The sequence below is a fragment of the Dromiciops gliroides genome, chromosome 4 (assembly GCF_019393635.1).
Source record: "Dromiciops gliroides isolate mDroGli1 chromosome 4, mDroGli1.pri, whole genome shotgun sequence".
Taxonomy (NCBI): Eukaryota; Metazoa; Chordata; class Mammalia; order Microbiotheria; family Microbiotheriidae; genus Dromiciops; species Dromiciops gliroides.
The window spans coordinates 29,231,789-29,258,847 of NC_057864.1; the positions used below are offsets into that span (position 1 = coordinate 29,231,789).

The following is a 27,059-nucleotide window of genomic DNA, read 5'->3' on the forward strand; positions in this document are numbered from 1 at the left end:
GACTATTAAACCAGCCAGGAACGTTGGGGATCTATCAGAAGTGGCCCCTAGGGAATGGAAAATGCTTACAAATGAACCTAAAAACCTGAGGCACACGAGTGTCCTGGAAAAGAAGATTGTGATGGGATTACAACTGGTAGCCAGCTGAGGCCTGCTTGGGCCTAGTCAACATGAGGCGTGCGGACTCGTTAAATCCTAGGAGAAATGTAGGGTGGGGAGAGACAGACAAACAGACAGAAGCAGAAGAGAGGAGAGGGGAAGGGGAAGGAGAGGAGAAGACGGGAGAGATACAGAGAGCCCTTCCAATCCCTCCTCCCACATGCCCCAAAGAGCAGGACCTTCCTGCGTCCCTACCTGTTCCATCCTGTGGAAGAGGAGATTTGAGTCAGAGCCCTCTCTTGTCAACCAACTAGAAGGGAAGAGAGTCCCCATCAGGGGGAGCCATTGGATTCTCCTCCCTTGGGCATAGGAGAAGAGAGAGGCAGGAGGAGAAGTTCTGGGAGGCAGGCCCTTCTCCCCATGCAGACGGTCTAAGGGAGACAGGCAGCGGGACTCCCAGAATGCCTGCGCGGATCCCTGGCTACCACTTCCTGTGCACCCAGGGTCACACGCCCATCCTGCAGCACCTGGGCCTGTCCCAACCACCTGCTCGCTTTGGTGCCCCATGACTGGTCACTGGGCCCACCTCCTTCCATGATGGAAGGGTCACCTCCCCCCACCCATGAATGGTCCCTTTGAAGACAGTATTTGTACTGGCAGGAGTGGGCCAGGGCCTATGCTATGTAGTCAGAAGATTATTTCTCCATTAGAATGGCAAGATCAAAGAGCGCTCGATGGAGACAACACAGGGATGTGGCTCTCAGTGGCCTTCTCTGTAAAATGGGGCTGGACTATCGAATGGCATTGTCAGCTCCCACGTTCTGTGTTCCAAGACATCTCCCCCCGCCCATGATAGGGAGAGATGTGTGAGGAGAGGAGGCTTCATTGCTGCAGCAAGATTCTGAAGGTGGCGTCCTGGGATGAGGCAAGAGGGTTGTCTGACCACGAGGAGGCCCACACACTGTTCACCACCAGCTCGTCCCATGCACTGCCTGCCTCTCCCCACCAACTGCCCAGCCTCCCTGTGGGATAGCCATCTGCCTGAATAAATTCCCCTCCCCTGCCATTATACCCGCCCCCCCATTCCAGGGCTTCTGAGCCCTCACAAGTCACTGTACAAACCCCTTCTCCATCCCCTCCCCACACATTCCCTTGTTCCTTCGATCTACCCAGCCCTTCTACCCGGCCCTCTGGAATGCCTGCTCCATTGGGCAACAAAGGGCTTTCATCTGACATGACACTTTTTCTCTCCCTCCATCTCCGGCCTTTCACTGACACCCGGCTCCCCTCCTGATGATGCAGCCTCCTGGCTGTCCTTTCTAGCACTGGGTCTCCTTTCACTCATCCTCCTCCACCCCCCCGACCCCCCTCGACCCATTCGCCTTTTCTAGGTTCTCCGGCCCATCCCCATCACTCGGTCACCTCGCCTCCTCTGAGCTTCAAGCACTCCATGCTTATCGTCTCACCAGACTCCTGCTAGACACCCTGGGCTGGTGTCTCCAGCTCCAGGACACTGCTTCCTTCCTTATAAGTTCCGTGCCCCACTCACAGTCTTTCCCTCCCCACTCCTGCCCTTATTCTAGGGAACCTTCAGCATACCGCTGACACCCTCTCAGACCACCACCCAGCCTCCTGGTTCCTCTGCTTCTTCATTTCTGTGACCGAGTCCCCCACCACACCTCAGATCCACGCTCATACGCTCTGTGAGTCCCTTGGCCCCTCATCACAGCACCAATCGAGCCCTGCTGAGCCCACAGCTCTTCTAAGCCCTCATCCCTCCTCACTCCTCCCATCACTCTCCTCCCCCATCCTCTCAGCAGACAACCTCTTACCTTGTACATCAGGGAAAGCCTGGCCATTCACTGAGAACTCCTCCCCCTCCTCCTTATCTCACACCCCCCCATGCTTTCTGTCACCCTCTCCTCCTTCACCCGTCTCACACCCTGCCAAGTGGTCCCGCTCCATCCCCTTTCCTTCCGCAGATTGCCCGCTCTGTCATTCCCACTCCCATCTATCTCTAATCTCTACTGGCTTGGTACAACCCTCACTTGATCTGACTGCGTCTGCTGGCTATCATTTTATCCTTTCCCCCAGTCGGGGTCCAAACTCTTGGCGAAGGCTGACCACAAGAGGGGCCCCCCAATTCTTGCCTCTCACGTTCTTCTCAGCTCCCTAGAGTCTGGCTTCTGACCTCCCCCAAACTGCTCTCTCCGGTTCCCAGTGGTCTCTTAGCTGCCAAACCCAAGGGCCTTTTCTCCATCCTTCTTCTTCCCGTCCTCTCTGCAGCCTCTGGCACAGTGGGTCACTTGCTCCTCCCTGATTTCTCTAGGTTTGGGAGGCACCCCCCTATCCTGGTTCTCCTACCTCTCCGCCCTCCCCTCAGTCTCCTTTGCTGGATTTTCATCCAGGTCACATGGGCGATGTGTGGCGTTCCCTGGGGCCCCATCCTGGGACCTCTTCCTTCACCTCTAAGCCACATCATTGGTGGCCCTCCCAGCTCCGGTGGCATCAGTGACCATTTCTCTGCACGTCCTTCTCAGATTTGTTCTCTAGCCATAATGCTGCGCCGACATCTCTAGATGCCTGTTAGGTGGCAGTCTCCATCTCTCCCTGCCGGTTATCCTGCAGGACATCTTCAACTCAACATTTTCAAAAACTGAAACTCATCTTTCTCCCCCAAACCTCCTCTTCCTTATTATGGTCAGAGCACTACCAAGCTCCCAGTCCCCCAAGTTCACAACCTAAGTGTCATCTTCAGCTTCTCATCATCCCTCACCTCTGAGATCCAGTCTGGTGGCTAGTCTTATCTTTCCTGCCTCCTGACAGCTCTCCATTATGCCCCCTTCTCCCCACTGACACTGCCCCGACCTGGCTTTCACCACGTCACGCCGAAGCTATTGCCCTAGCTGCTGGGGGGTCTGCCTGCCTCAAGTCTCTCCCCAATCCAGGCCATTCTCTGCTCTGCTACCAAAATGATTTTCCTAAAGTGCAGGGCACCCTCTACCCATCCGCCCACCCCCAATAAATTCCAGTGATCAAATCCTCTTTTTGGTGTTCAAAACCTTTCATAAAAACCCCTTCATAATCTGTTTCATTCAAATAGTTTTTTGTTCATGTGTTTATTTTATTTTATTTGTATGGGGCAATTAGGGTTAATGACTTGCCCAGGGTCACACAGCTAATAAGTGTCAAGTGTCTGAGGGCAGATTTGAACTCAGGTCCTCCTGAATCCAGGGCCAGTTCTTTCTGGCTACAATCCCACCTTCTATGGGAAACCTTTCTCAGTCACTCTTGGTTCTGGTGCCTTCTTTCTGCTGACTATTTCCAATTTCTCCTGCAAACAGCAGGCTGTCTCCCCCATTAGACTGTCAGCTCCTTGTGGGCAGGGATGGACTTTTGCCTTTCTTTGTATCCTCAGGACTGGGCATGCAGCCTGGTCCAGTAGGCACTCACTAAGTGCTGTTGATTGTTGCCCTCATTCAGCATACACATACACCAACTCATGCAAACACCCTCACCTCCTAGTTCTGCACCTGACTCCTTCCCATGACCCCCGTCTTCCACCCCATTCAGCCATGCCCAGACATGGCCATGTCCTGGGTCCTGCCACTGCTGTCAGACTCTACCATGTTCATGAACTCCCTTCCTCTGCCTTGTAGCTCCCAGCGCTCTTCGTCATCCTCGCCCTGGCCTCCACTCCTTCCACCACCGCCCCCCCCCCCCCACCCCCTTCTCACCCCTGCACTGCCTACACTCTTTTCCCTTCCCCATCTTGATTCTTTGCTGAACCAGTTCAACTTGAGCCCTTTGGTTTGGCCAAGGTCTCACAGGGCATGAGTGTCCCCACGTGGGATTGGAGCCCATGCCTTCTGATTCTAGAACCCCACCCTCCCACCACATTGCCCTTCCCCCTATTTTCCCTGTGTGAGTCTGACTGGGACCCCCTACTCTTCCTCCCTATTAGTCTTATTCCTGCCCTGGGGGCGGGGGTTGGGGCAAGCAGAAGATGGTTGTGCAGTTGAAGACAGATCATGTCGGCTCATGTCATGATTCTGACACTTCCTACCTGTGTGGTCTTGGACAAGTCACTTCATCACTCTGGGCCTCAGTTTCATCATCTGTAAAATGGGAAGGGGCACCTCAAAGGATTCTCTCAGATCTAGATATATTGTGATCCTATGAACAAGTAAAATCCTTCCCAGAGACAGCCCTTCACGGATTTAGAGATGGGATCCAGATACCCCATGTGTTTCTCCACACCAACATGGATTCATTCATTCATTCATTCATTCATTCATTCATTCATTCATTCATTATAAACTCCTTGTCAAGCCATTAATAATTTCTTTAGTTTCCTACTGGGGTAGTTTGCAGGGTAGGATCTGAAAAAGGCAAGAGCGTCCATGGGACTGATGACAGCGTCTTCTGCTGGCCTAGAGCAGAGGAGCCAGACTTGGCTATTGTTGCCACAGCTTCCTGACACTTCAGGCCTTTTTCATTTCATTAGCTCATTAACAATTTATTTATTAAGGTTATTTTAATTTGACTTGCCCCCTGAGGTGGGTCATGGAAAAGGCTAGCTCTCAGAAAATCCAATAAGGATCTGAGATAATCTCATTTTACTGAAAATGTTCCTTGGTCCCTGGATTGGGGGTGGACAGGGGGAGCGGAGGGAGGGGAGGCAGAGCTAGAGAGAGGAGGGTGGGAGAGGGAGCAGACGTCAATGACAAAAATGTGGACAATCAATTTCCGTCTGTCGGGGACCCAGCCCAGCCCCCCCCCTCGGTTTTATAGAGGAAGAAACTGAGGGCCAAGGAAGCGAAAGGATTTGCAGCCAACAGCCACGAACAGGGCCTCTTTATCACAGGCACATTATGAGCTCAATAAATATTCAATAAGCTGATTGGGGGAGTGGGAATATTAACAATTTCTTCTTTATGAAATACACTAATTGCCTCATTCAGGCCCAGGCACCAGGGAATGAGCAGCCCCACAGAAATAAATCTTCCAGATATCTGAAGGCCGGCTTCCTCCCTCCCCCGATCTCTACCCTCCAGTTAACCAACTCCGCTCCCCTACCCTCTCCGCTCTCCAATCCCTGCCCCTCCACGCCACCCACATTGTTGCCCCTGGTTAATTTCCACAATCAGCCTCACCCTCTCCACTCACTTTGTGCCAAATGGAGCTGGAGGAGATGCTTAAGCCAGGCCGACTAGGACACTACTGAGTTATGGTATCTGAGGTTGACTTTGCCCTGGCTGCAGGGAGTCTTTGTTCTTCCCTAATTGAAGGCATCATGCCCTCGTGGGTACAGTGCTGGCCTTGGATTCAGGGAGACGTGGGTTCCGCTCCTGCCTGTGTGGTCCTAGTCTCAGTGCCCTCTCAGAACTACCAGTTAGGGAGCAGATGCTGATTTGCTTTGGTCGAGGGGGTTCCTAGACCAATAAAGTCATAGGTTCAAAGTGGGTCTCCCTCCTGCTGCTTGCTGCACCCATCCCAAACCTTTCCTTCTCTCTTCAGGCCTCCCACGGCACTTCCACCTCCCTCCACCCTTTCAGCTGATCATCTCCCTTCAGCCTTTACCAAGAAAATCCAAGTCACTGACTGGGAGTCCCCACTTCTCCCACCTCCACCCCCCAACCCCTGACCACCATCCTCTGCCCTTTCCTCTCTTACTCCAGTCTCTGACGAAGAGGGGTCCTTCTCTTTTTCCAAAGCCAGCTCGTCTACAGACAGCCTCGATCCCCTCCCTCCATCCTGTCCCCTCTAGCAGACCGCCTCCTTTTTCATCCCCCATCTCTTATCTTCAGTCTCTCCCTGTCTACGAGTCCCTTCTAACACGCTTAAATCTCGCCCATCCTGAAACATTTCTCCCTGGGCCCCACCATCCCCACCATCCATCATCCTACGCTCCTCCTTTTCACAGGCACATTCCCAGAAAAAAAGCTGTTCTCATGGCTTCTGCCTTCTCTCCTCATTCTCTCCTCGACCCTTTGCCAGTCTAGCCTCCAACCTTGTTCCTCAGCCTTGTTACTCTTTTTTCATTTACTGACATCTTCTAATCGCCAGATGCGAGTATTTCCTCCATCTCCATCCTTGACCTGTGGGCCACATTCCTGCTCTGAAGCACTCTCTCTTCTCCGGGATTTCTGGACGTTACTTTCTCCTGATCTGCCTCCCAGGTGTCTGACCGCGAGCAGCCCCGGTGATGGAAATGCCTCTCTTTACTCTCTTTTGGAGGCGATGCCTGGGGAAGTTTGGGGTTGGTGACGTTCAGCACGGCCCCAGAACCCTTTGCTGTCTCAGTACCTCCACACGAGCTCTCCAGCTCTGTTCCCGGCCCTGTGTGAGAGGCTCTGCCTGCCTCGAGTCTTTCCCCACTCCATCCCATCCTCCATCCATCTTCCTAAAGAGCAGGTCTGACCAGACCACACACACCCGTCCACTCGATAAACTTCAATGGCTCCCAATCACCTCTCAGTTATCCACCTGGCCTCCTCCTACCTCTTCAGGTCTCCTATGCCTTACTCCCCAACCTCCCCGCTCTGTACCAATGCCCTCTGTGATCCAGTGACACCAGCCTTGTGGCTGCTCCTCAAACAAGACCATTCATTCTGGCTGTGCCCCAGGCCTGGACTTCTGCCCCTCATCCCTGCCTCCTGGCTTCCTTCTAGTCCTACCTAACATCTATCGGCCTCAGTTTCTTTATCCACAAAATGGGAATAATAACAGCACCTCCCTCCCATGATTATCGTTAGGCTAAAACAAGGCCATTAAAAAAGTTCTTAGCACAGCGGCTGGCACATAGTAGGTGCTATATCAATGTTTATTCCCTCCCTCCCCCTCACTGTGTGCTGGCTCGCTCTCCACCCTGAAGAGATGCTTCTCTGCTCTTATTGGGGAAGCTGGATGGGATGAAGGGTGGGGGAAGGAGGCCGTGTGCCCCAACATCTCAGCCTCTACCCCAAGGGCACAGTGACAGCTTGAGCATAGTGGGAAGGAAGGAAAGGCCCGGCGTCGGCTCTAGTTCTGTCTTTGGGAAGTGTAAGGGAGCACTGAGCTCTAACAGTTGATGGTGTGTGTCCTCGGATCCCTTCTTACCCTGACGTTCTGGGGTCTATATTCAGTCCCCACCCAGTTCTTACAGTTCCTACTCAGTCCCCTACCAGAGGACTGTGCCAGGAATACTTATTGATTCCATATTAATGTATTAAGGACTTCCAGTGGGCCAGGCTCAGGGGAGCTAAAGCAAGACTGAGAAAGAGGGACATTCTAATGGGAGAGATGCATCAGATCACCAGACACGGGGCACCACACACTGTGCAAGGTGCAGGGAGTGCCAGTGTGAGCCAAAGGACCCTGCCCTCTGGGACATCCTAATGAAAGGGAGCTGGAGGGGTCCAAGGGGCCCATTGGGAGGCCTGGTGGAGACGCTGGAGAGTCAGGAGTGGGGCTGGGAGAGGAGGGAAAGGGTGAGCCTGGCGGGCCTAGGCACTTCTTCAGATGGATACTCCATGAAGAACTTCCTCCTAACTGTGAGGGATAGTCCAGAGTGAGAAAGCCACAGGGAAATGGAAGGGAAGTGCAGAGAGTCAGAAGGGCACACAGGAGCTGTGTGATATAGTCCCAGCTCTGACATTCCCTGTTCTAAGGGCCCTCCCAGCTCTGTCATTCTGTGTTCTAAGGACCCTCCTGGTTCTGACATTCCCTGTTCTAAGGGCCCTCCCAGCTCTATCATTCTGTGTTCTAAGGCCCCTCCCAGCTCTGTCATTCTGTGTTCTAAGGACCCTCCTAGTTCTGACATTCCCTGTTCTAAGGGCCCTTCCAGCTCTGACATTCCCTGTTCTAAGGGCCCTCCCAGCCCTGACATTCCCTGTTCTAAGGGCCCTCCCAGCTCTATCATTCTGTGTTCTAAGGCCCCTCCCAGCTCTGTCATTCTGTGTTCTAAGGACTCTCCTGGTTCTGACATTCCCTGTTCTAAGGGCCCTCCCAGCTCTGACATTCCCTGTTCTAAGGGCTCTCCTAGCTGATGTTCCCTGTTCTACAGGCCCTTCCAACTCTGATGTTCTGTGCTTTCTGTTCTAAGAATCCATTCAACTCTTAGCAGAAGGTCTCTATCCTCTGTTCCTAATGGGTCCCTTGGAACATGAACACTCCCATATATTTTCCTGACTCAGCTCACCCAATTCTGCCCTAGCTGTAATTTTTAAATTAGTGGTTGAAGGGAGAGTTGAGCATCCTCAATAAATCCCGTAGTGACCCAAGGGTTTTGTGGGGAAAGGTCAGAATAAACAGGGCTGCTCGATCGTGCGTTTTAAGCAGTCCCTCTCCAGCGTGATCAGCCTCACACCAATGTCAGGCTCATTACAGCAGAGACTTCTATCTCTGGCCCTCTGATTGAGAGTGCCGGTGCTCATCCGAATCCTGCTTTCTCCCAAGTAAGCAGCTCACTCGACTTCAGAATCCTGAGCCCTTCCTGGGTCCCACTACCCACCATCCACCAGCCAAGCCAGAGGCTGGCCTTGAAGACTTCCCTGCCTGCCCACCCTGGGCTGAGGTCTGAGCTGGGTATTCACAGGAGACTGGGAAGTCAGGGGAGTGTGTGTGTGCTCGCACACATGGGAGCTTCTCTGTGTATGGAGGGGGGCACTTCTGGTCGTCTTTGCTCCCCTTCTAATTGGCCTTTATGAATATTTAATGAAATCAAGATGAAATTCAATCAAAGCCCTTACCTGCTGCCTCTTGGGGAGAAAGGCATGTGCTTGTGCACGCACACACTCGAGCGCGCGCGTGCGCGCGCGCACACACACACACACACACACACACACCCCTACACACAGGAAAACATGGAGGCTCACACTGTCTCGATGTTATTAGATTTTCCTGACCCTCATACAGAACCTAACTGTTCTTACCAATATCACATAGGAAGTAAGTGACAGGCCCAGGGTGAGGGCACAAGCCCCATTCGTAGTCCATAATGTGGTATTGCCTCTGGGCCTTGAGGGGGCTGGGACTGACTTCGCAGTTTTTAATAAAAGAATTTCCCTTTGGTTACCACGTGCGCGTACACACACGCACACGCACGCACACGCATGTGTGCACATGCCTCTTTCCTTGGCAGTAGAATCAGGGGGCTCATGATTTCAGTACATTAATGTGTCCCTTGGTCATTTGGATAGCTCTCAGGGGCATGGGGTGGGTTCTGGCCTCGTAGAGCCTGGTCCAAGAGGAGGCCAGAAGCCCCCATCGTGGGTCCATTGTCTAGCTCAGTTTGGAGAGGCTTTTTGCCAACTGGTTCATAGGGTCCTCAACCTAGGGCAGGAAGGGACCTCAGAGGTACTTCAGAAATCCTTCCTTATTTCCTCCCTTTCTCTCTTCCTTCCTCCCTCCCTCCATCCCTCTCCTTCCTCCCTGCCTCCCTTCCTTTTTTCCTTGCTTCCTTTCTTCTTGTCATGTGCAGATACAGCTAGGTGGTACAGTAGAAAGAGTATGGGACTTCGAGTCAGGAAGACCTGAGTTCAAATACAGCCTCAGACACTTACTAGCTGGGTGACCCTGTCCAAGTCACTTCACCTCTGTTTGCCTCAGCTCCCTGGGGTAATAACAACCTCTCCCTCGAGGGGTTGTTGTGAGGATCACATGAGATAATATGCATAAATTATCTGGAAATATGGCCACTGGCTTACTCTGATTGTAGGAAGTTCTTCCTGACACCAAGGCACAGCCTGCTGCTGTGCCTCTGCTTTCTGTCCCTGGGACAGCCCTTCAAATACATGACAGCAATGTCAGTGCCTGAGTGCTCTCTGGCCCTAACCCCTCCGTTCTTCCCCCTTGCCCCCTCCTAGAAGGCCCAGCAGGGTCCCTGCTGCCTCAGGAATCCTTCCTCATCCTCCCACGGAGAAGTGCTCACTCTGCAGCGCATTCTGCATCATCGGTGTCCATGACACAATGGAAAATCCTGAGCGACCTGTGTTCCAAGTTCAGGAAGGATTCTTTCCACACCCCCTCTTCCTCCGCCTCCCCCCCTTCCCCTGCCTGCTGGTAATAATGTTCAGCTGTGAAGGCATCGACAGAGCGGATATTAAATCGACTGTATATGATGGGAGATAATGTCGCAGGCAGTGGCCCCTGCCACCACCGCAGCCGGTTGGCTGGCTAATGCCGCCCAGAGCACACTCCCTCTCCCTGGAGGGAAGAGGGGGAGGTGTAGACAAGTGGAGGGAGCAGTGCTAGTCTCCCCCCTACCCCGACAATGAGCTCCTCTGTGCTTCAGGATGATGCCCCGCAGGCTCCTGCCCCCAGAATCACTGTTAATGGACGTGTTCTTAAGACTTCTGGGTGTGGGGATGTCAAGACTGGGAGGGTGCTTCCTGGCCTCTCATATTATTTCAGCCACACTTAGGTCTGGAGACTCAGTTCCGCCAGACAGAGCCTGCGGAAGCAACAAGCATGACAAAACACTCTGCAGATCTTGGCTCGGGGCCACCTCCTCCAGGGAGCCTTCCAGGATTCCCCCAAGATGAAGTCACACCCTCCCTAGAGCCAACACACACACACTCTCTCTCTCTCTCTCTCTCTCTCTCTCTCTCTCTCTCTCTCTCTCTCTCTCTCTCTCTAGTACTGCAGAGTAGCGCTCATTATGTAAAGCTGGTGTCTAAGGTCGAGTCTGAAGGAGAACTGCCCGAGGCCACCCCATGAGGCAGTCAATGTTCTTACCGCTGATGGGATGGGCACAGAGAGGTCGGAGGATGCGCCCGGAGTCTCCCAGCCAGAAGGTGTCCAAGCCAGGTTCATCCTCAGATCTCCCGGCTCCAAGAGCCAGCTTCCCCACTATACGCGTCCTCCCCTCCCTCCTCACTGTGCAGAGCAGGGCCCCCTTACCAGACGGCCACCAAGAGTGGGCGTAGCCGAAGAAAAGCCAGTCAGGTCTCCCCTCCCTCCCCTGGTGGCCGACTGCCCGGAAAGAAGCGCAGACACACTGGACAGCCTTGAAAGCCATAGATGGAACTTAGAAACGTGAAAAGCAAATGGTCCGTCCGCCCGAGAGCCCTGCAATCATCTCCCGTCCTGTCGCTGCCTTTGGTTTGGGTTAAGTTCAGAATAAACGGAATTTTTCCGGAAGAACAAAGTACAGGTCTTCAAGGTCACTTCCCCGCTCAACAAGCTTTTCCGCAGCTCCCTCCGACCACTAGGATTCACTTGTGGATCTGGCGTTTTAAAACCTGCACAGCCCAGCTTCCTCCGCCCTCCCTTCCATCACTGTCCTTGGTCCTTGCTGTCCCATCTCCCATCCCCGATGCTTTTTGTCTTAGTATCCGCAATGGGGGCTGCTACACAATAAGCGCTTTAAAATGCTTGTTGATTGGCTAATTGATCGACATAGGTTTTGGGATCCCCCTACACACACAACACAACACACAATACATACACTTCAATACAACCCACCATACGCAACACACGCACGCACGCACACACTCACAGAACCAGGGCCCACGGGGGCAGGGAGAAGCTTGATGAGAATTGCAGGCAGGATAAACTTCTCCGCTGATGCAGTCCCCAGGGCGCTGCCTGGAGGCGGTGGGCTGCGCATGCCTCCTCCCCAGAGGTCTTCGGGGCCCACTTGTAAGGCGCGGGACGTAGAGGGTATTCGTTCAGATTCAGGTCAAATCGGATGCCTCTCAGTCCCCTCCAGCTCTGACATTCTGGGATCCTGTAAAAACGACTTCTTATGGAGATGCAGGAGGCCCCCTCTGCCTTAATAAGAACGGAAGATGCTGGTGTGTTCGAGCTTTCATCATTCTGATACCGGGGGACATTTGCAGGGTGGAGAGGGAACGGCATCGCCCTAGATTAGACTAAGCGCATTCCGGGCAGTTTATGAGCAATTCTGGGCTGAAATCTAAGCTGACCCAGGGGGCTGGGGGAGCTCCAGCCAGCCCCTCCCCCCTTCCCGGCACCTGCACCATGAATGTGGAGTGAAGCAAGTTGAGGCAGCCTTCAGGCACCTCCCAAGCCAGGCCCATGTCTCGGTGCTGAGGGGCGGGGGAGTCAGGGCAGATTACCAGAAGAAGGGACCCAGGGGACACACACTGCATTACATAGGGCAGGGGGAGGGCGGGGTCTGCCTCTGGTCCTGTCTCTCCTCCCTGGGCCCCAAGAAGAGATTCACTGAGAGAAAGGGCCTTAGAATCCTGGAGAGGTCCCTGAAGGGGTGGGTGGCTATTAGCACACTGAGAGTCTCAGTTCCATTTCTGCAGCAGATTTCCTCTGTGACCTTGGACAAGTCCCACCTCAGTAACTGAGTTTTCCTACCAGTAAACCGGGGACAAGGCACTTACTGTGTTTGCATTATTTGTGCAGCTCAGGGCAGTGGGGAAAGCCCTAGATCTGGAGCCAGGCAGACCTGAGTTCAAATCTGGACTCAGACACATCTTAGCTGTGTGACCCTGTGCAAATTACCTCACCTCTGTTTGCCTCAGTTTCCTCAACTGGAAAATGAAGATGCTGGGCTATGTGAACTCTGAGACCCCTTTCAGCTCTAAATCCAGTGTCCTTTGGCAAATAATGCCATGTCCCTGACTAGGGAGGTAGTAGCTAATACTTAGGGCTAACATCTCTAGCACATGAAGATTTGTTTGCAAAGTGCTTTATCAACATGACCTCGTTCGATTTTCACAGCAACCCTGGGAGATGTTATTATCATTCCCATTTTACAAATAAAGAAACTGAGGCAGGGGTGAAGTGGCTTGTCCAGGGTCACACATCGAGTATGTGTCTGAGACCAAATTTGAATCCCAGTCTTGTTGACTCCAGGCCCTACGCTCTGCCCCATGATAGGACCTTCCAGGTCCTAATTGGAATACTCTGTGCTGTCTGGTGATTCACAGGTTATAGAGGACAACGACAAGGTAGAGGCCATCAGACTGGCCTCGGTTGTTTTGATCGTTACCATTGTCATTGTTTTCTATAATCAGCCTAATAGCAAGAACAATAATCATGCATCATAAAGTTGGTGGAACTCTTTGTGCAGTCCTGCTAACCCCCAAGACAGGCGTCTCGAGTATGATTAGACCTAACTTACAAATAAGGAAAGGGACGTAGCTGCTGATGTCAAAGGAGCCTGGGATGGGGCAGCTAGATGGCGAAGTCAGGAGGACCTGAGTTCAAATCCGACCTCAGACACTTGACACTTACTAGCTGTGTGACCCTGGGCAAGTCACTTAACCCCCATTGCCTGCACAAAAACAAAACAAAGGAACCTGGGAGGGTTAGAGTCAGAATTAGGGATAGAGTCAGAGAAGCGCCACAACTGCTTATCTGCATGTGAGAATCCATTGAGCATAAAGGCCCTGAAGACCTGGGTTTGAATCTTGCCCTTGACACATGCTGACTGCTTAACCTTGGACAAGTCACCGGACTTCTCCATGCTTTCATCTCGGCCACTCTAGAAGACTTTAGGGAGTAGAGGTGCCAAATCTGAATTCTTGGAGGGAGTTTCCTCACCTGGGAGAGCCTTTCCTTTTCCCCTATTTCCCACATGTTGCTTCCCTTTAGTTGAACGAAAACTCCAAGGAGACCTGTCCCAATTTGTCTTTATATTATACTCCACATAATAATGGGCACATGCTTATTGAATGCCGAATCTAACTGCGTGCCGGTAGATTCAAAGGACTGTCCTGTGGAGATTGGTCTGCTTGGGCTCAGAGGGCAGAAGGAGGGGAGGGAAGCCTTTGCAGGGACAGATTTCAGCTCAATACAAGTCAAGTGAACAGGCATTTATTAGGCACTTACTGTGTGCCAAGCTATAGAAAGGCTGCTCTCGGGGATCTCACAGTCTAATGAGGGAAATACCGAACAAACCACTAACTCATCTCAGCCCTCCTTGGAGTAAATCGCAGAGGAAAGGCTCTGAAGAGAGAGGGTGTCAGAGGCGGCCTGGCAAGGGCTCTTTGCGGGGTGGAGTGGGGGGGGGCGGGATTTGGGGGATGCTGGAGGGGAGCTGGAGAAATCGAGAGACGGAAGTGAGGAGGGAGACAATCCCCAGCGTCGGGGAGAGGCAGAGAAAACCAAGTCTGAAGTGGGTGTCAGAGGGTGTGCGGACACAAGTAAGGGCAAGAAGACTAGAAAGGGTAGGGCAGCTTACCAGAGACAACTCTTTGTGTTTGATCCTGGAGGCAGCAGGGAACTGGGGGGGGGGGAGTCACATGGTCCAGTGCGTACTTTGGGAAGCTTCCCTTGGTGGACCAATGGAGAATGGCCTGGATCGGGGAGAGCCCCCAGCAGGCTGCTATGATCGTCCAGGTGTGGGGCGATGAGGACCCGCAAGAGGGGTGGCAGCGTCACTGAAGAGAAGGGCTGGCGTAGGTGAACATCCCCAGTGATTGGGCCTGCAGGACTGGAAAGGTGGTGCTGCCATCCTCCCAGTGAGGGGGATCTAAGAAAGGGGAGTCCACATTTCTCTTGGACTTCGAGGATGGCAGACGCAAGCCCCCTCTCCTCCCAGCAGCCCTGAGGGCCAGGTAACTCTCACTTACCCTCCCTTTTCAAGAGTCCCAAAGAGAGGAAGTGACTGGCCCAAAGCCACGAAGCTACTAGGAGGCAGAGCTGGGACCTTCCAGGCAGCTGGTACTGCTCCTGTTTTGGATTAGTCAATAGGAGAGCTCAGGGGGCAGCTTCAACTTTATCTCCTTCCAGAGTGGCCGGCCTTTGCAGCTGTGTGTGCCCACCAGGAGCTGGGCAGGAGATGGGGGGCATGCCCTCTCCATCTTCCTCCGTAGTCATTTTCAGCTTGTTAGACAGTGGCATGTGGTCTGCAGCCTTTGTAGCTTTCCCAGTGGGCACCATCTAAGCACAGAAACTCTCCTGGCTTTGAATAAGTGACTGGGTGAATGAGTGAGAGAATCCTCTCTGCTCAACAGATGGTCATGGCCTCCTCCATTAAAATGTAAGCTTCCTGAGGGCAGGTCTTTTTCACTATTTGGTTGTAGTCCCCAGCACTGGGCACATAGTTAGCACCTGATCAATCCTAGGAGATTGATTGGTTTCTTATAAACATTGGTCTGCTAGAGAGAGAGAGAGGGGTTAAATGGTTAAATTTTCATTGTGAGCATTTAGACTTCAGAAAATAGCAACAATTACAAATCAGGGCCTGATTCATTGTTTTGTTGATTGTCTAAATGTTAGAAAGTGATGTGGACAATGAATAATGCAGCTTAAGCTGAAAAGTGTGTTGTGAGTACAGTTTTGTTTGCTTTTCAGAGAGCCGGTTGTTAAACATTTGCAGTGTCTTACAAAGAGAAGAGGTCAGGCTGGGGGCAATGAGAGTAAAGGCTGAAGGCCTTCAGCAGTGGTAGCAGCAGCAGCAGCATCCCTTCATAGCTGAGCCAGATCCCAAGGACAAGGGTTCCTACAATGTCTGCTGGGCATCTAAGGACTGGGGACCATGGGATGTAGCGCCTGTCAGAACTGGAATGGGACTTTAGAGACCACTGAGTCTAAGCCCCTCATATTACAGAAGAAGAAACAGGCCAAGCTGAAGAAATAAGATCACACAGCTAGTCAGCAGCAGATTCCCCTCCCAGCCCCGACCTCCTCTGTTCTAAGGCCCCACCCAGCCCTGACCTCCTCTGTTCTCAGGCCCCTCCCAGCTCTGACCTTCCCTGTTCTAAGGCCCCTCCCAGCCCTGACATCCTCTGTTCTAAGGCCCCTCCCAGCTCTGACCTTCCCTGTTCTAAGGCCCCTCCCAGCCCTGACATCCTCTGTTCTAAGGCCCCTCCCAGCTCTGACCTTCCCTGTTCTAAGGCCCCTCCCAGCCCTGACATCCTCTGTTCTAAGGCCCCTCCCAGCTCTGACCTTCCCTGTTCTAAGGCCTCTCCCAGCTCTGACCTTCCCTGTTCTAAGGCCCCTCCCAGAACTGACATCCTCTGTTCTAAGGCCTGTCCCAGCTCTGACATTCTGGGTTCTAAGGCCCCTCCCAGCTCTGACCTTCCCTGTTCTAAGGCCTCTCCCAGCTCTGACCTTCCCTGTTCTAAGGCCCCTCCCAGCACTGACATCCTCTGTTCTAAGGCCCCTCCCAGCCCTGACATCCTCTGTTCTAAGGCCCCTCCCAGCTCTGACCTTCCCTGTTCTAAGGCCCCTCCCAGCCCTGACATCCTCTGTTCTAAGGCCCCTCCCAGCTCTGACCTTCCCTGTTCTAAGGCCCCTCCCAGCCCTGACATCCTCTGTTCTAAGGCCCCTCCCAGCTCTGACCTTCCCTGTTCTAAGGCCTCTCCCAGCTCTGACCTTCCCTGTTCTAAGGCCCCTCCCAGAACTGACATCCTCTGTTCTAAGGCCTATCCCAGCTCTGACATTCTGGGTTCTAAGGCCCCTCCCAGCTCTGACCTTCCCTGTTCTAAGACCTCTCCCAGCTCTGACCTTCCCTGTTCTAAGGCCCCTCCCAGCACTGACATCCTCTGTTCTAAGGCCTGTCCCAGCTCTGACATTCTGGGTTCTAAGGCCCCTCCCAGCTCTGACCTTCCCTGTTCTAAGGCCCCTCCCAGCTCTGACCTTCCCTGTTCTAAGGCCCCTCCCAGCCCTGACATCCTCTGTTCTAAGGCCTGTCCCAGCTCTGACATTCTGGGTTCTAAGACCCCTCCCAGCTCTGACCTTCCCTGTTCTAAGGCCCCTCCCAGCCCTGACATCCTCTGTTCTAAGGCCCCTCCCAGCTCTGACCTTCCCTGTTCTAAGGCCCCTCCCAGCCCTGACATCCTCTGTTCTAAGGCCCCTCCCAGCTCTGACCTTCCCTGTTCTAAGGCCTCTCCCAGCTCTGACCTTCCCTGTTCTAAGGCCCCTCCCAGCCCTGACATCCTCTGTTCTAAGGCCCCTCCCAGCCCTGACATCCTCTGTTCTAAGGCCTGTCCCAGCTCTGACATTCTGGGTTCTAAGGCCCCTCCCAGCTCTGACCTTCCCTGTTCTAAGGCCCCTCCCAGCCCTGACATCCTCTGTTCTAAGGCCCCTCCCAGCTCTGACCTTCCCTGTTCTAAGGCCCCTCCCAGCCCTGACATCCTCTGTTCTAAGGCCCCTCCCAGCTCTGACCTTCCCTGTTCTAAGGCCTCTCCCAGCTCTGACCTTCCCTGTTCTAAGGCCCCTCCCAGCCCTGACATCCTCTGTTCTAAGGCCCCTCCCAGCTCTGACCTTCCCTGTTCTAAGGCCTCTCCCAGTTCTGACCTTCCCTGTTCTAAGGCCCCTCCCAGCCCTGACATCCTCTGTTCTAAGGCCCCTCCCAGCCCTGACATCTTCTGTTCTAAGGCCTGTCCCAGCTCTGACATTCTGGGTTCTAAGGCCCCTCCCAGCTCTGACCTTCCCTGTTCTAAGGCCTCTCCCAGCTCTGACATCCTCTGCTCTAACTCCAGACATCCTCCTTCTCTGAATCTCATCTCCCTCATCTGTAACGTGGCCATGAGGGTATCCATGGAACCCTCTGAGAAAGGAGCATCGTGGTCCCCCTAGAGCTCTGGAAACACGTCTGTACGATTCCTGTCGGGGGGAGCAGGGGCTCTCCTGGCTGCCCAGGAGGCTCCGTTGGCAAGCGTCGCGGACGAGGATGTACTTGGTGCCAAACTGAGCTCAGCCAATGGGCTGCTTGACCTCCTGGGGACAGAACATGTGGGGAACAGATTCCGTTTCTTGCTGAAGGGCCCAGATGTCCAGGCATGTGCAGATAGGCCTGTTGTCTGTCTCCTCCATAGCCCCCCAAGGTCCTCTACTAGTCAGGGGCTGCTGGGGGGGGGGAGGGAATGGTTCCAGCATCTGGAGCCAGGAAGCCGTCAGCTCAAACCCTGCCTCTCACATTTAAAAGCCAAGGACATCACCTGGTTATCATTCCTAACAAAGCTCTTAGAAAGCTTGTCGGGCCTGAGTGCCTCATTGAAAAGAGGCAGAGTGGCATGACGGCCTCAGGCAGGAAGACCCGGGTTCAAATCCTACCTTGGATTGTTTGGTGGTGGGTGAGTCACTTCCTTCTCTGCCCCTCAGCTCCTTGTCTGTAAAACGGTGGCCTCAGAGGTCTCTCCCATCTCCAAAGCTGCACTCTTAGCATCCTGTGATGCTGAGCGCCAGGTCGGTCACATGAAGAGCGCCCAGTGTCCTGAGCCTGGGGAATAGCCTTGAGGTCATGTCATGTGAGGACCCATCGAAGCACCCAGGATGTTTGGCATGGAGAAGAGAAGGCTCGGGGCCGGGGAACTGAGCATCCTATGGGTCATCCTGTGTTTGGCCCCAGTGGGGGTCCCTGCCAAGCACCCATCTTAGGCTCCATACTGAGGGAAGCCTCCTTCCCTGAGAGGGGACTCCCTCTCCTTTGAGATCTCTGAGCAGAGGCCCGGGCCAGAGACTCCATGACTTGGACTCAGTGATCCATTCTCTCATCTCATCCTCAGAACAGTCCTGGCCGGCCAAGGATCTTCTGGCTGATGAGTGGAGAAACTGGGGTCACACTGCTAGGGAGCAGCAGCGCTAAGAGTCCCATCCAGGTCCTCTGATTTCACATCTAAGGCCTCTTCCCACTGGCAACACTGTGGCCCAGGACCGTGAGGATTCCCCTTCTCCCTCATGCTCTGCCTCTTCCCTTCTCTCCTTGTCTCTTTTGGTTACCATTTGAAGCAGCAGGTCTCGCTGCTAGTGGATTTGATCTGAGCCCCTGGGAGAAGACTGGGCTCCCTTTTATTCACCAGTGGAATTCCTTGGGCAAAAGCAGCATCTCATCCTCCTCAGGCCCTTGGGCTTCTGACCGGGGGCACTGCCTAGTGGTATCCACTGTACAAAGATCGCCAGAGATGGGAGCCTCGGTTCAAATCCAGGCTCCCTATGGGGCTTGCCCTCTGACCCCAGGCATGTCATTTATTTGCCACAGACTGGGCAGAGAGGGAAGGCTAACTATTTGTGGAGCCCAAAGACTATGGGTTCCATTCTCGGCTCCTTAACTGACTTACTGTGTGACCTTGAACAACCGGCTTCTCTGGAGCTCAGTTCCCTCATCTGCAAAATGAGGAGAGTAATTCGAGTCCTTCCTGCCTCTTGGGAGTATTGTGGGAAGGAGAGCTCAGAGCATTGTCTAAATAGGGCTGGGTCTGGGGGAAGAAGAGATGGGTTAGAAAGTGGCCCTGCCTCCTGCTCCCTGCAGCTGAATGGATGTAGGGATGAATGGGTAGATAGAAAGAGGGGAGTGGATGGGTTGGATGGATGGATGGATGGATGGATGGATGGATGGATGGATGGATGGATGGATGGATGGGTGGATGGATGGATGGATGGATGGATGGATGGATGGATGGATGGATGGATGGGTGGATGGATGGATGGATGGGTGGATGGGTGGATGGGTGGATGGGTGGATGGATGGATGGATGGATGGATGGATGGATGGATGGATGGATGGATGGATGGATGGATGGATGGGTGGATGGATGGGTGGGTGGGTGGGTGGATGGATGGGTGGGTGGGTGGGTGGGTGGATGGATGGATGGATGGATGGGTGGGTGGATGGATGGATGGATGGATGGATGGATGGGTGGGTGGGTGGGTGGATGGATGGATGGATGGATGGATGGATGGATGGATGGATGGATGGATATGTACAAAAAGCATTTATAAAGTACTTATGCTAGAGATGCACATACAAGCAAACATGACAGACCTTACCTTTGGGGAGTTTATATGGGGAAAGACAACATACATAGGGGGGAAAGATAACATATATAGGGGAGTGATGGCCACGGAAGTGTTTGTGAATTAGAAGTCACAGAGATGATTTGAGTCATCACGTCTTGTGATGGTCATGCTGATTTAATTGGACTTTGAGTAGGGGCCAGAGGGGGCACACCTAGGCCAGGGCATTCAGTCTCTAGGAAGTGTCTGGACCTGATACCCACAGAGACAAGGGGAATGTTCCTCCATCAGGGCTCAGGGTTCCAAGGGTGGGAGCCTAGGTTCTGATCAGAGGTGGAGTAGGGGCAGACAAGCAAGGAAATAGTGGCCACTGTGACCTTGGGACCTCCCTTTCTTCATCTATCAAGTGGAGGGTTAACTCAAGGCTCATAGAGCTCACAACCCACGCTCCTATTATCTAGGCCAGGGCTTCTTAAACTTTTCCCACTCACTACCCCTTTTCACCTGAGAAATTTTTATATGACCTCGATATATAGGTATATAAAGTAGGCATACATAACCTTTTACTGTTGCCAAATTTTTCATGACCCCCATATTCAGTGACATGACCCCATATGGGTCATGACCCACAGTTGAAGAAACTAGGATCTAGTCTAACCCTCTCATTCTATAGAAAAGGAAATGGAGGCATGTTGTCCAACCAGGGTAGTCGAATGGTGGAGAGAATCCTGACTCTGAATTCGGAGAACCTGCGTCGAGGTCTTGTTCACATTTGTCCTTTGGAAAGTCTCTTTCTTTGCTTCCCTGGGCCTCAGTTCCTTCAGTCCATTCTAACTCCAAATTCTACAGGGTCTAAGGGCCTTCCCAGGTATTCTGGGGTTCTGTGGCTGGGAGGGAAGATGCAAACCTTCCCAGTCTGGTGACTGTGGCCCCAGAATTCCTTGCCTCCGTAGGGTCAGCAGACCCCTTCTCCAAAGCAGTTAGCCAGAGTCATGTAATGTGTGATTAATCCTCTCATAAATGTCAGGATGAGCTTGTTGTCCATCCCACACTGGGCAGCCAAGGAAGAGCTCTGACCAGACTGCCCCTGCCCTTCCCCGGCTGCCACGGCTGCTGTCCAGATTCTAACAATCCTTCTTGTCTTTTGTCTTTTCCAGCAACAACGGCAGCTTGACCTCCTGACCATAACCAGCCCGGGTGAGTCAGCAAGCGTCGCCCTTGAGCTCTCTCTGTTTGCCCAAAGGGATGCTGGTTGCTCCGAGTGGTGTGCCCAGCTCCCTGCTGATCCAGGCAGCGTCTACCTGCCCTGCCTGGGATACTTGGTGGGGATGATTTGGGGACTTCCTTGTTCCGCTGGGCCTTTCTCCAGTGACACTAGGGCTGCTGCCTGTCACAGGGAAGGGTTCCCAAGCCAGTTACCTTCTCTCTCACCTCAGGCCTGTCCTGGATGGCTTTGAGGGGAGAGATTTGGGGAACCCCTCCAGGTACTACAGCTAGGCCAAGTCTTTGGGTTTTTCCTCACTGGAATTCACACTGTAGGGCTTGGGTGTCTTTGTGGTATTCTTTAGAGGGGCAGTGTCTGGGGGCTGGAACATGGGCAGAGCCCAGAGGACTGACCAGGGTTCTAAGTAGGTGAGAGCTGACCAGCACAAACAAGGCTGGGAGGGGCAAATGAGCCTGGCCTGGGGGGTTGGAGAGGACCTGAGCAGGCAGTGTTCTCATTGCAGAAGGAGGCTACTGGATATCCTATCTGCAGAGGTGCAGGGGGCCGGGGAGCCAGGGCAAGCCTCTCTCCCTCATGTCTGGAGAGGGCTTCACTGCTGGCTTCAGGGGCGCCTGGCTGGGGAAGGCCCCTGCGAGTCCCCACAAGTTGGCTTTGGGGTTCAAGTGTCCCCACGGTCACAGCATCAGAGGGAGAGCCGACTCTCTCTCTCTCTCTCTCTCTCTCTCTCTCTGCTAGCAGCCAGGGGCTGTGAAAGGACCAGTAGGGATGAGGGAAGGAGAAAGCTATGGGGCTGAGCTTCAACAAAGAGCCAGGGGTGATAATGATGAAGGGGGCTGATGCTTGCTCTCACCCATGTGGGAAAGTCCCCCCGAGAAAGTTGGCGGGGGCATGTGTGTACTCTGGGAAGGTGCGTGCTGGCCTCAGAGCCAACCCCAGTCTGGGGAGATGTGACCTCTGGGAAGGTGGGGCCTCCAAGAAAGGATGGGGAATGGGATGTGATGACATTGAGGCTGTGAGAGCAATGATGGGAAATGCTTCTGAAGGATCAGCTGTGGATCTGTGGCCAGTCTCAGTATTCTGGCAGCTCAGGGGTTAAGGTGGCTGCAGGCCTCGGGGAGAAGCTGGGCCTGGGTTTGGCCCAGCTTAGAGCCAAGATTGTGAAGTCTGATGGAACGGCCTGGGGTCTTCTGGGAAGCCCAGAACAGTGTCACCCCGACTGGGCACATTCCAGGGTCCCGATCACGGTTTGTCTGGCACTAAGTACAAGGAAGGGCTGGCTTGGTGCCGGAGGTTCACAATGAATCTTGGAAGAGAAAGATCCCAAGGGTTAATACAACTACTCATAAGGCATAAGGAGGAGCTGGGGGTCTGCAGTTCACCCCTGCCCTACCAAACCACAGGGAATGTTAGGGAGCTAAGGGTGGAGAGCCAGGGGGGACAGCAGAAGGGCTGTAATGAAGAGCAGGGGGAGCTGCATGGGGAGAAGAGAGGGGCAGGGGATTCTTGGCAGCAGGAATCCTGGGCCTGCCCAGAGGGGCTTTGGCTCCGGGGAATGCTTTATTCTGAGACATTCAGAGGCGGGGGCCTGCCCCCCATGTCAATGGGCAGCTTTTAGGCCGTGCAGACCTAGTCAGCATCTGAAGTGGTGGCTGGCAGTGGGAGGCTTAAGCCTTGGCAGCCCCAACGTAGCCTCTGCCAGGAGGTGTGTGCCCAGTTGAACACAGCTCTCCTTGCCCGCCTACGCCCCTCATCCAACCGACCTTTAAGAAAGCACTGGTGAGTCACGGCCCCTCGGCGAGATGATCTGAGGCAATGCATGGTCCTGTGGGCCATGACATAATCCGTGCTGGTACTGCAGCTTGTCCATGGCGTGACTGGAACAAATTGTTGGGAGACAGAGACTCAGTAGGGAGGGAGGCCAAGGCTGGGGCTTGGGAATCAAGACTCCTCGCTCTGGAACGTCTTAGCCGTGGGGCCCTCTGCCACTCTGCACCTCAATTTCCCCCTCTGTAAAACTGGAATTCAGTTCAACAAATGTGTACCGAGTATCTACTGTGGGCCAGGCGCTGTGATCTGTTGTCGTTCGGTCGGTTCAGTTGTGTTCTACTTTGGGGGATCCCATTTGAAGTTTTTTTGGCAGAGACACTGGAGGGGTGCGCCTTTTCCTTCTCCGGCTCGTTTGACAGATGAGAAAAGTGAGGCAAATAGGGTGAAGTAACTTGCCCAGGGCCTCACAACTAGTAAGGGTCCGAGGCGGGATTTGAACTCGGGAAGATGAGTCTTCCTGACTCCAGCTTAGGAGGTCTATCTAGAGCAGTGCCACCTAGCTGCCCACCTAGAATAAAAAAACAAAAATGAAAGCCATGTGTTCTGAAGGAGATGTGGTTCTGTGGAGGGAGGCAACATGAGAGAAAGAAGTATATCAGTTGTTTGTTGTTGTTGTTGTTGTTGGATCTGGCCCTGGACTTTCCTAGTGTGGGCATTCCCTTCACCCAGGTAGATCAGCATCTCTTCTGTAGCTCATAGCCTTGGAGAATTGTCTGGTGCCTTGATGGGCTTGTCCATGAGGTGTCTCAGGCAGGACCTGCAGGCGGGTCTTCTGGCTCCAAGGCCTGCCCCACTCTGCCCTTCATCCCTCTCCCTCTCCACACTGTGCACTGTGCTTTCATGAGTGAGGGCGTGCACCTACCTGGTCTCATAATCAGGAAGTGGAGCCTGGCCAGGACTCCAGTCCCCTCCCTCAGCAGGGCCCTTCCGTGAGGCACTTGGAGAACCGCAGAGGGGGTTGTCAAGTCAACAAACATTGAGGAAGCACAGACTGTGTGCTAGTCACCGAGGTAAGAACTGGGGACACAAAGAAATGGCAAAGATGGCGCCTGCCCTCAGGGAGCTCACAATCTGATGGGGAGACAAGGTGCAGATGACTCTGTATGGTCAAGCTATGGATGAGATCAATTGGAGATAATCGAGAGGAAAGGCACTAGTATCAAGAGGGATCAGGGAAGACTTCCTGTGGGAGGCGGGGTTTTAGTTAGGACTTGAAGGTGGCCAGAGATGAGGAGGGAGAATGTCCCAGCCTTGGGGGCATCCAGAGAGAATCCTCAGTCTGGATTATATGGTCTGGGGATCTGAGGCAGGGAGGCCAGCCAGCAGGCTGCTGCAGTAGTCATTGTCACTATTAACAATATGGTCCTCTCCTTCCTTCCTTCCTTCCTTCCTTCCTTCCTTCCTTCCTTCCTTCCTTCCTTCCTTCCTTCCTTCCTTCCTTCCTTCCTTCCTTCCTTCCTTCCTTCCTTCCTTCCTTCCTTCCTTCCTTCCTTCCTTCCTTTGTTGATCTGTGCCTTTCTCTGCATAAATCCCTGCTCTGACAAGTAACTTAACTTCTCAGGGGCTGAGGAGCTGTTCTTGGGGGCTGATGTTGATGAAAAAGCTGTTCCCCTGCAGCCAGCCTGAGGAAGCACATACCAGAGCTGAGCTTGCATGTGCCTGGATGTCAGACATCCCTAAGCTCAAAGCTCATGACCTTCCTGAACTTATGGCTGCTCTCACATAGGCCCAAACCTTGGTCAGTCCCCTAAAGTGAAGGGTGCATGTGGCCTTACCTGGGAGTCTGTGGAACCTGGGTGAGGGTTTGTGTTCTAGCTCAGGTGTGATGGGTGAAATCTGAAGTAACCAAGGAAACAAAAGTGAAGCTTCCAAGCATGCAATTTATTAAGCAATGCATGCCAATTGCCTGATAAATGGGGACCAGCCTTCCTCAGCTTGGCACTGGACCCCAAATACAGGGGGAAACTTATTTTTATGCATTAAAAGAAAAAATTTAGGGGGCAGGTAGTGGATAGAGCACTGGCCCTGGAGTCAGGAGTACTTGAGTTCAAATTCGGCCTCAGACACTTAACACTTACTAGCTGTGTGACCCTGGGCAAGTCACTTAACCGCAATTGCCTCACTAAAAAAAAAAAAATTTAACAGGATGTAAACCAGGATTCAGGAATAGGTCATCTGATTTTTAGTTGAAGGAAGGATTAGGGGCTTCCCATGTTGGGAGGGGAAGAACAAACAGGTGCAATATTCTGAAATCAGAAAAAGAGGCATCAGCCCTCCAAGTGTCTGTATTCAATCAAAGGAACAAAGAAACAGTCACTGATTGACCAGGATAGGGCCAATTTGCAGATAAGACCCATGGGTTTCGTGAGATGTACAATTGTGGACAGCTAGGTGGGGCAGTGGATAAAGCACTGGCCCTGGATTCAGGAGGACCCAAGTTCAGGTCTGGTCTTAGACAGTTGACACTTACTAGCTGTGTGACCCTGGGTAAGTCACTTAACCCTCATTGCCCCGGAAAAAAGTTGAAAATCAGAGATGTTCAATTGTGAGTAAACTCCTTGCATCAGTCTTTGGATCTGACTGAATTTCTGGTCAGTATAACCCAGGTTCTTAGTTAAGGGCCTCTAAGCAGCAGGTAGAGGGTGGTCCAGCTGCCTAGCCATGCAGGGCTAGGTCCAAACAATGCAATAAGGTTTTCTCTCAATTCCCATAACTGAATAAAGTTTTCTCCCAAGACAGAAATTGGACTAGACCCATAAGTGAATAGAAAGGGAACTGAGCTGGATCCAGAATTGAGTTACAAGATGGTGCTATGTGGTTCACTCAGTTCCCACAATTCCCACACAGGGCCCTACTCCTGTTCAAGAGAAGGGGAGGGGGTGGCTGTACTAGGGCCTCTTTCCACACAAAAGAGTCCATGACTGGAGCTCAGTCCTGCCCCAGCTGTTATTCAGCCCACCAAGCATCTTCTCTACCCTGGTTGGAAGGCTGGGCCCAGGGTGAGACACACAGGCCAAGGGAAATTGTGATGGTTCAGGGCCCAGTCTTGTGTTTGGCTGGTGGCCAGCTGACCCTGGGAATTCCTGGGTCCTCTCCTTCTGAACAGTGGCTCAGTGTTGCTGAGCTGATGCGATCCCCCCAACATCCCTTCAGTTCTACAGTGTGTAATTAAGCTGAGCACCCTTTTGCCCAGGCTGGCTGAGATGGCTCCATTTTGTCATGAACTTAAAGCTGGGGGCGGGCGTGCTTTAGATGTCATTCGATCCCCTATCTTCATTTTACACATGGGGACACTAAGGCCCAGAGAGACCAGCTCAACTGTCAAGCAAAAAGGAACTATCAGCGTGTTGTTCTGGAATGGTCCTTGATGTGAAACCAGGGGACTTGGGATCAGGGTCCAGCCTGGTTTGTAACTAGCCATGTGCCTGACTCGGTCACCTTCTTGCCGTTCTAACTTCTCAGCTTCCTCCTCTTCAAAATGAGGCACCTAATGGGACTCCATCAACCAACACACCTTTATTAAGCTTGTTTGTCCCTGGAGACATTCAGAGACAAAAGGGAAACCGTCCCTACCCTCCAGGGGCTTAAGTTCTTCTTCCAGCGCTCAATCTATGCCTCGGGTGTGTTGAATATCAGCTAAAAGTAGTCATTGAGTGTCCTTTTGACTCAATGTTCTGGGGGCAGCTAAGTGGCTCAGTGGATAGAGCACTGGCCCTGGAGTCAGGAGTACCTGAGTTCAAATCCGACCTTAGACACTTAACATGAACTAGCTGTGTGACCCTGGGCAAGTCACTTAACCCCAATTGCCTCACTAAAAAAAAAAAAAAAAAAAAGGTGACTCAATGTTCTGAGCCCAGCTTGCCCCGGCCCATGTCTAAGGAAGGACCAGCCAGGCAGGGCCCTGCAGTATCAGAGTGAGGGAAGCCTCCCCCGCCCCCAACAGGATTTGCTGGGGCAGCGTCCCTGGAGGAAGGGAATTATTACAGGGGCAGGATGATGGCCTTGTAATTTGAGAGGTGGACGGAACTTAACCGCCATCGGATGTAACCCGCTCGTTTTACAGAAATGCAAACTGAGGCCCGGAGAGGGAAGGAGATTTGTCCAAGGGTACACAACAAGAGAGGGGCGGGGGCAGGTCTCTGTGCCGCATCTAAGGCCGGCGGTCCTTCCACGAAGGGGAAAGAATGTGAGTGTTGGGAGTCCGAGGACCTGAGTTCGGATCTCACGCCTGCTCTTTCCTGCCTGCATGACCTAGATCACC

At 53.1% G+C, this 27,059-nt stretch overlaps 1 protein-coding gene across 2 annotated transcripts in view; it reads left to right on the plus strand.

Annotated features, from left to right (window-relative positions):
• The window catches only part of AGBL4 (AGBL carboxypeptidase 4), a 795,252-nt gene that overhangs the window by 554,237 nt on the left and 213,956 nt on the right, over nucleotides 1–27,059 (plus strand). For both annotated transcript variants that reach the window (XM_043964632.1, XM_043964633.1), the window contains exon 6: nucleotides 20,904–20,943. In XM_043964632.1, coding sequence (XP_043820567.1) covers nucleotides 20,904–20,943 — 40 coding nt within the window. The remainder of the gene's footprint in view (nucleotides 1–20,903; nucleotides 20,944–27,059) is intronic.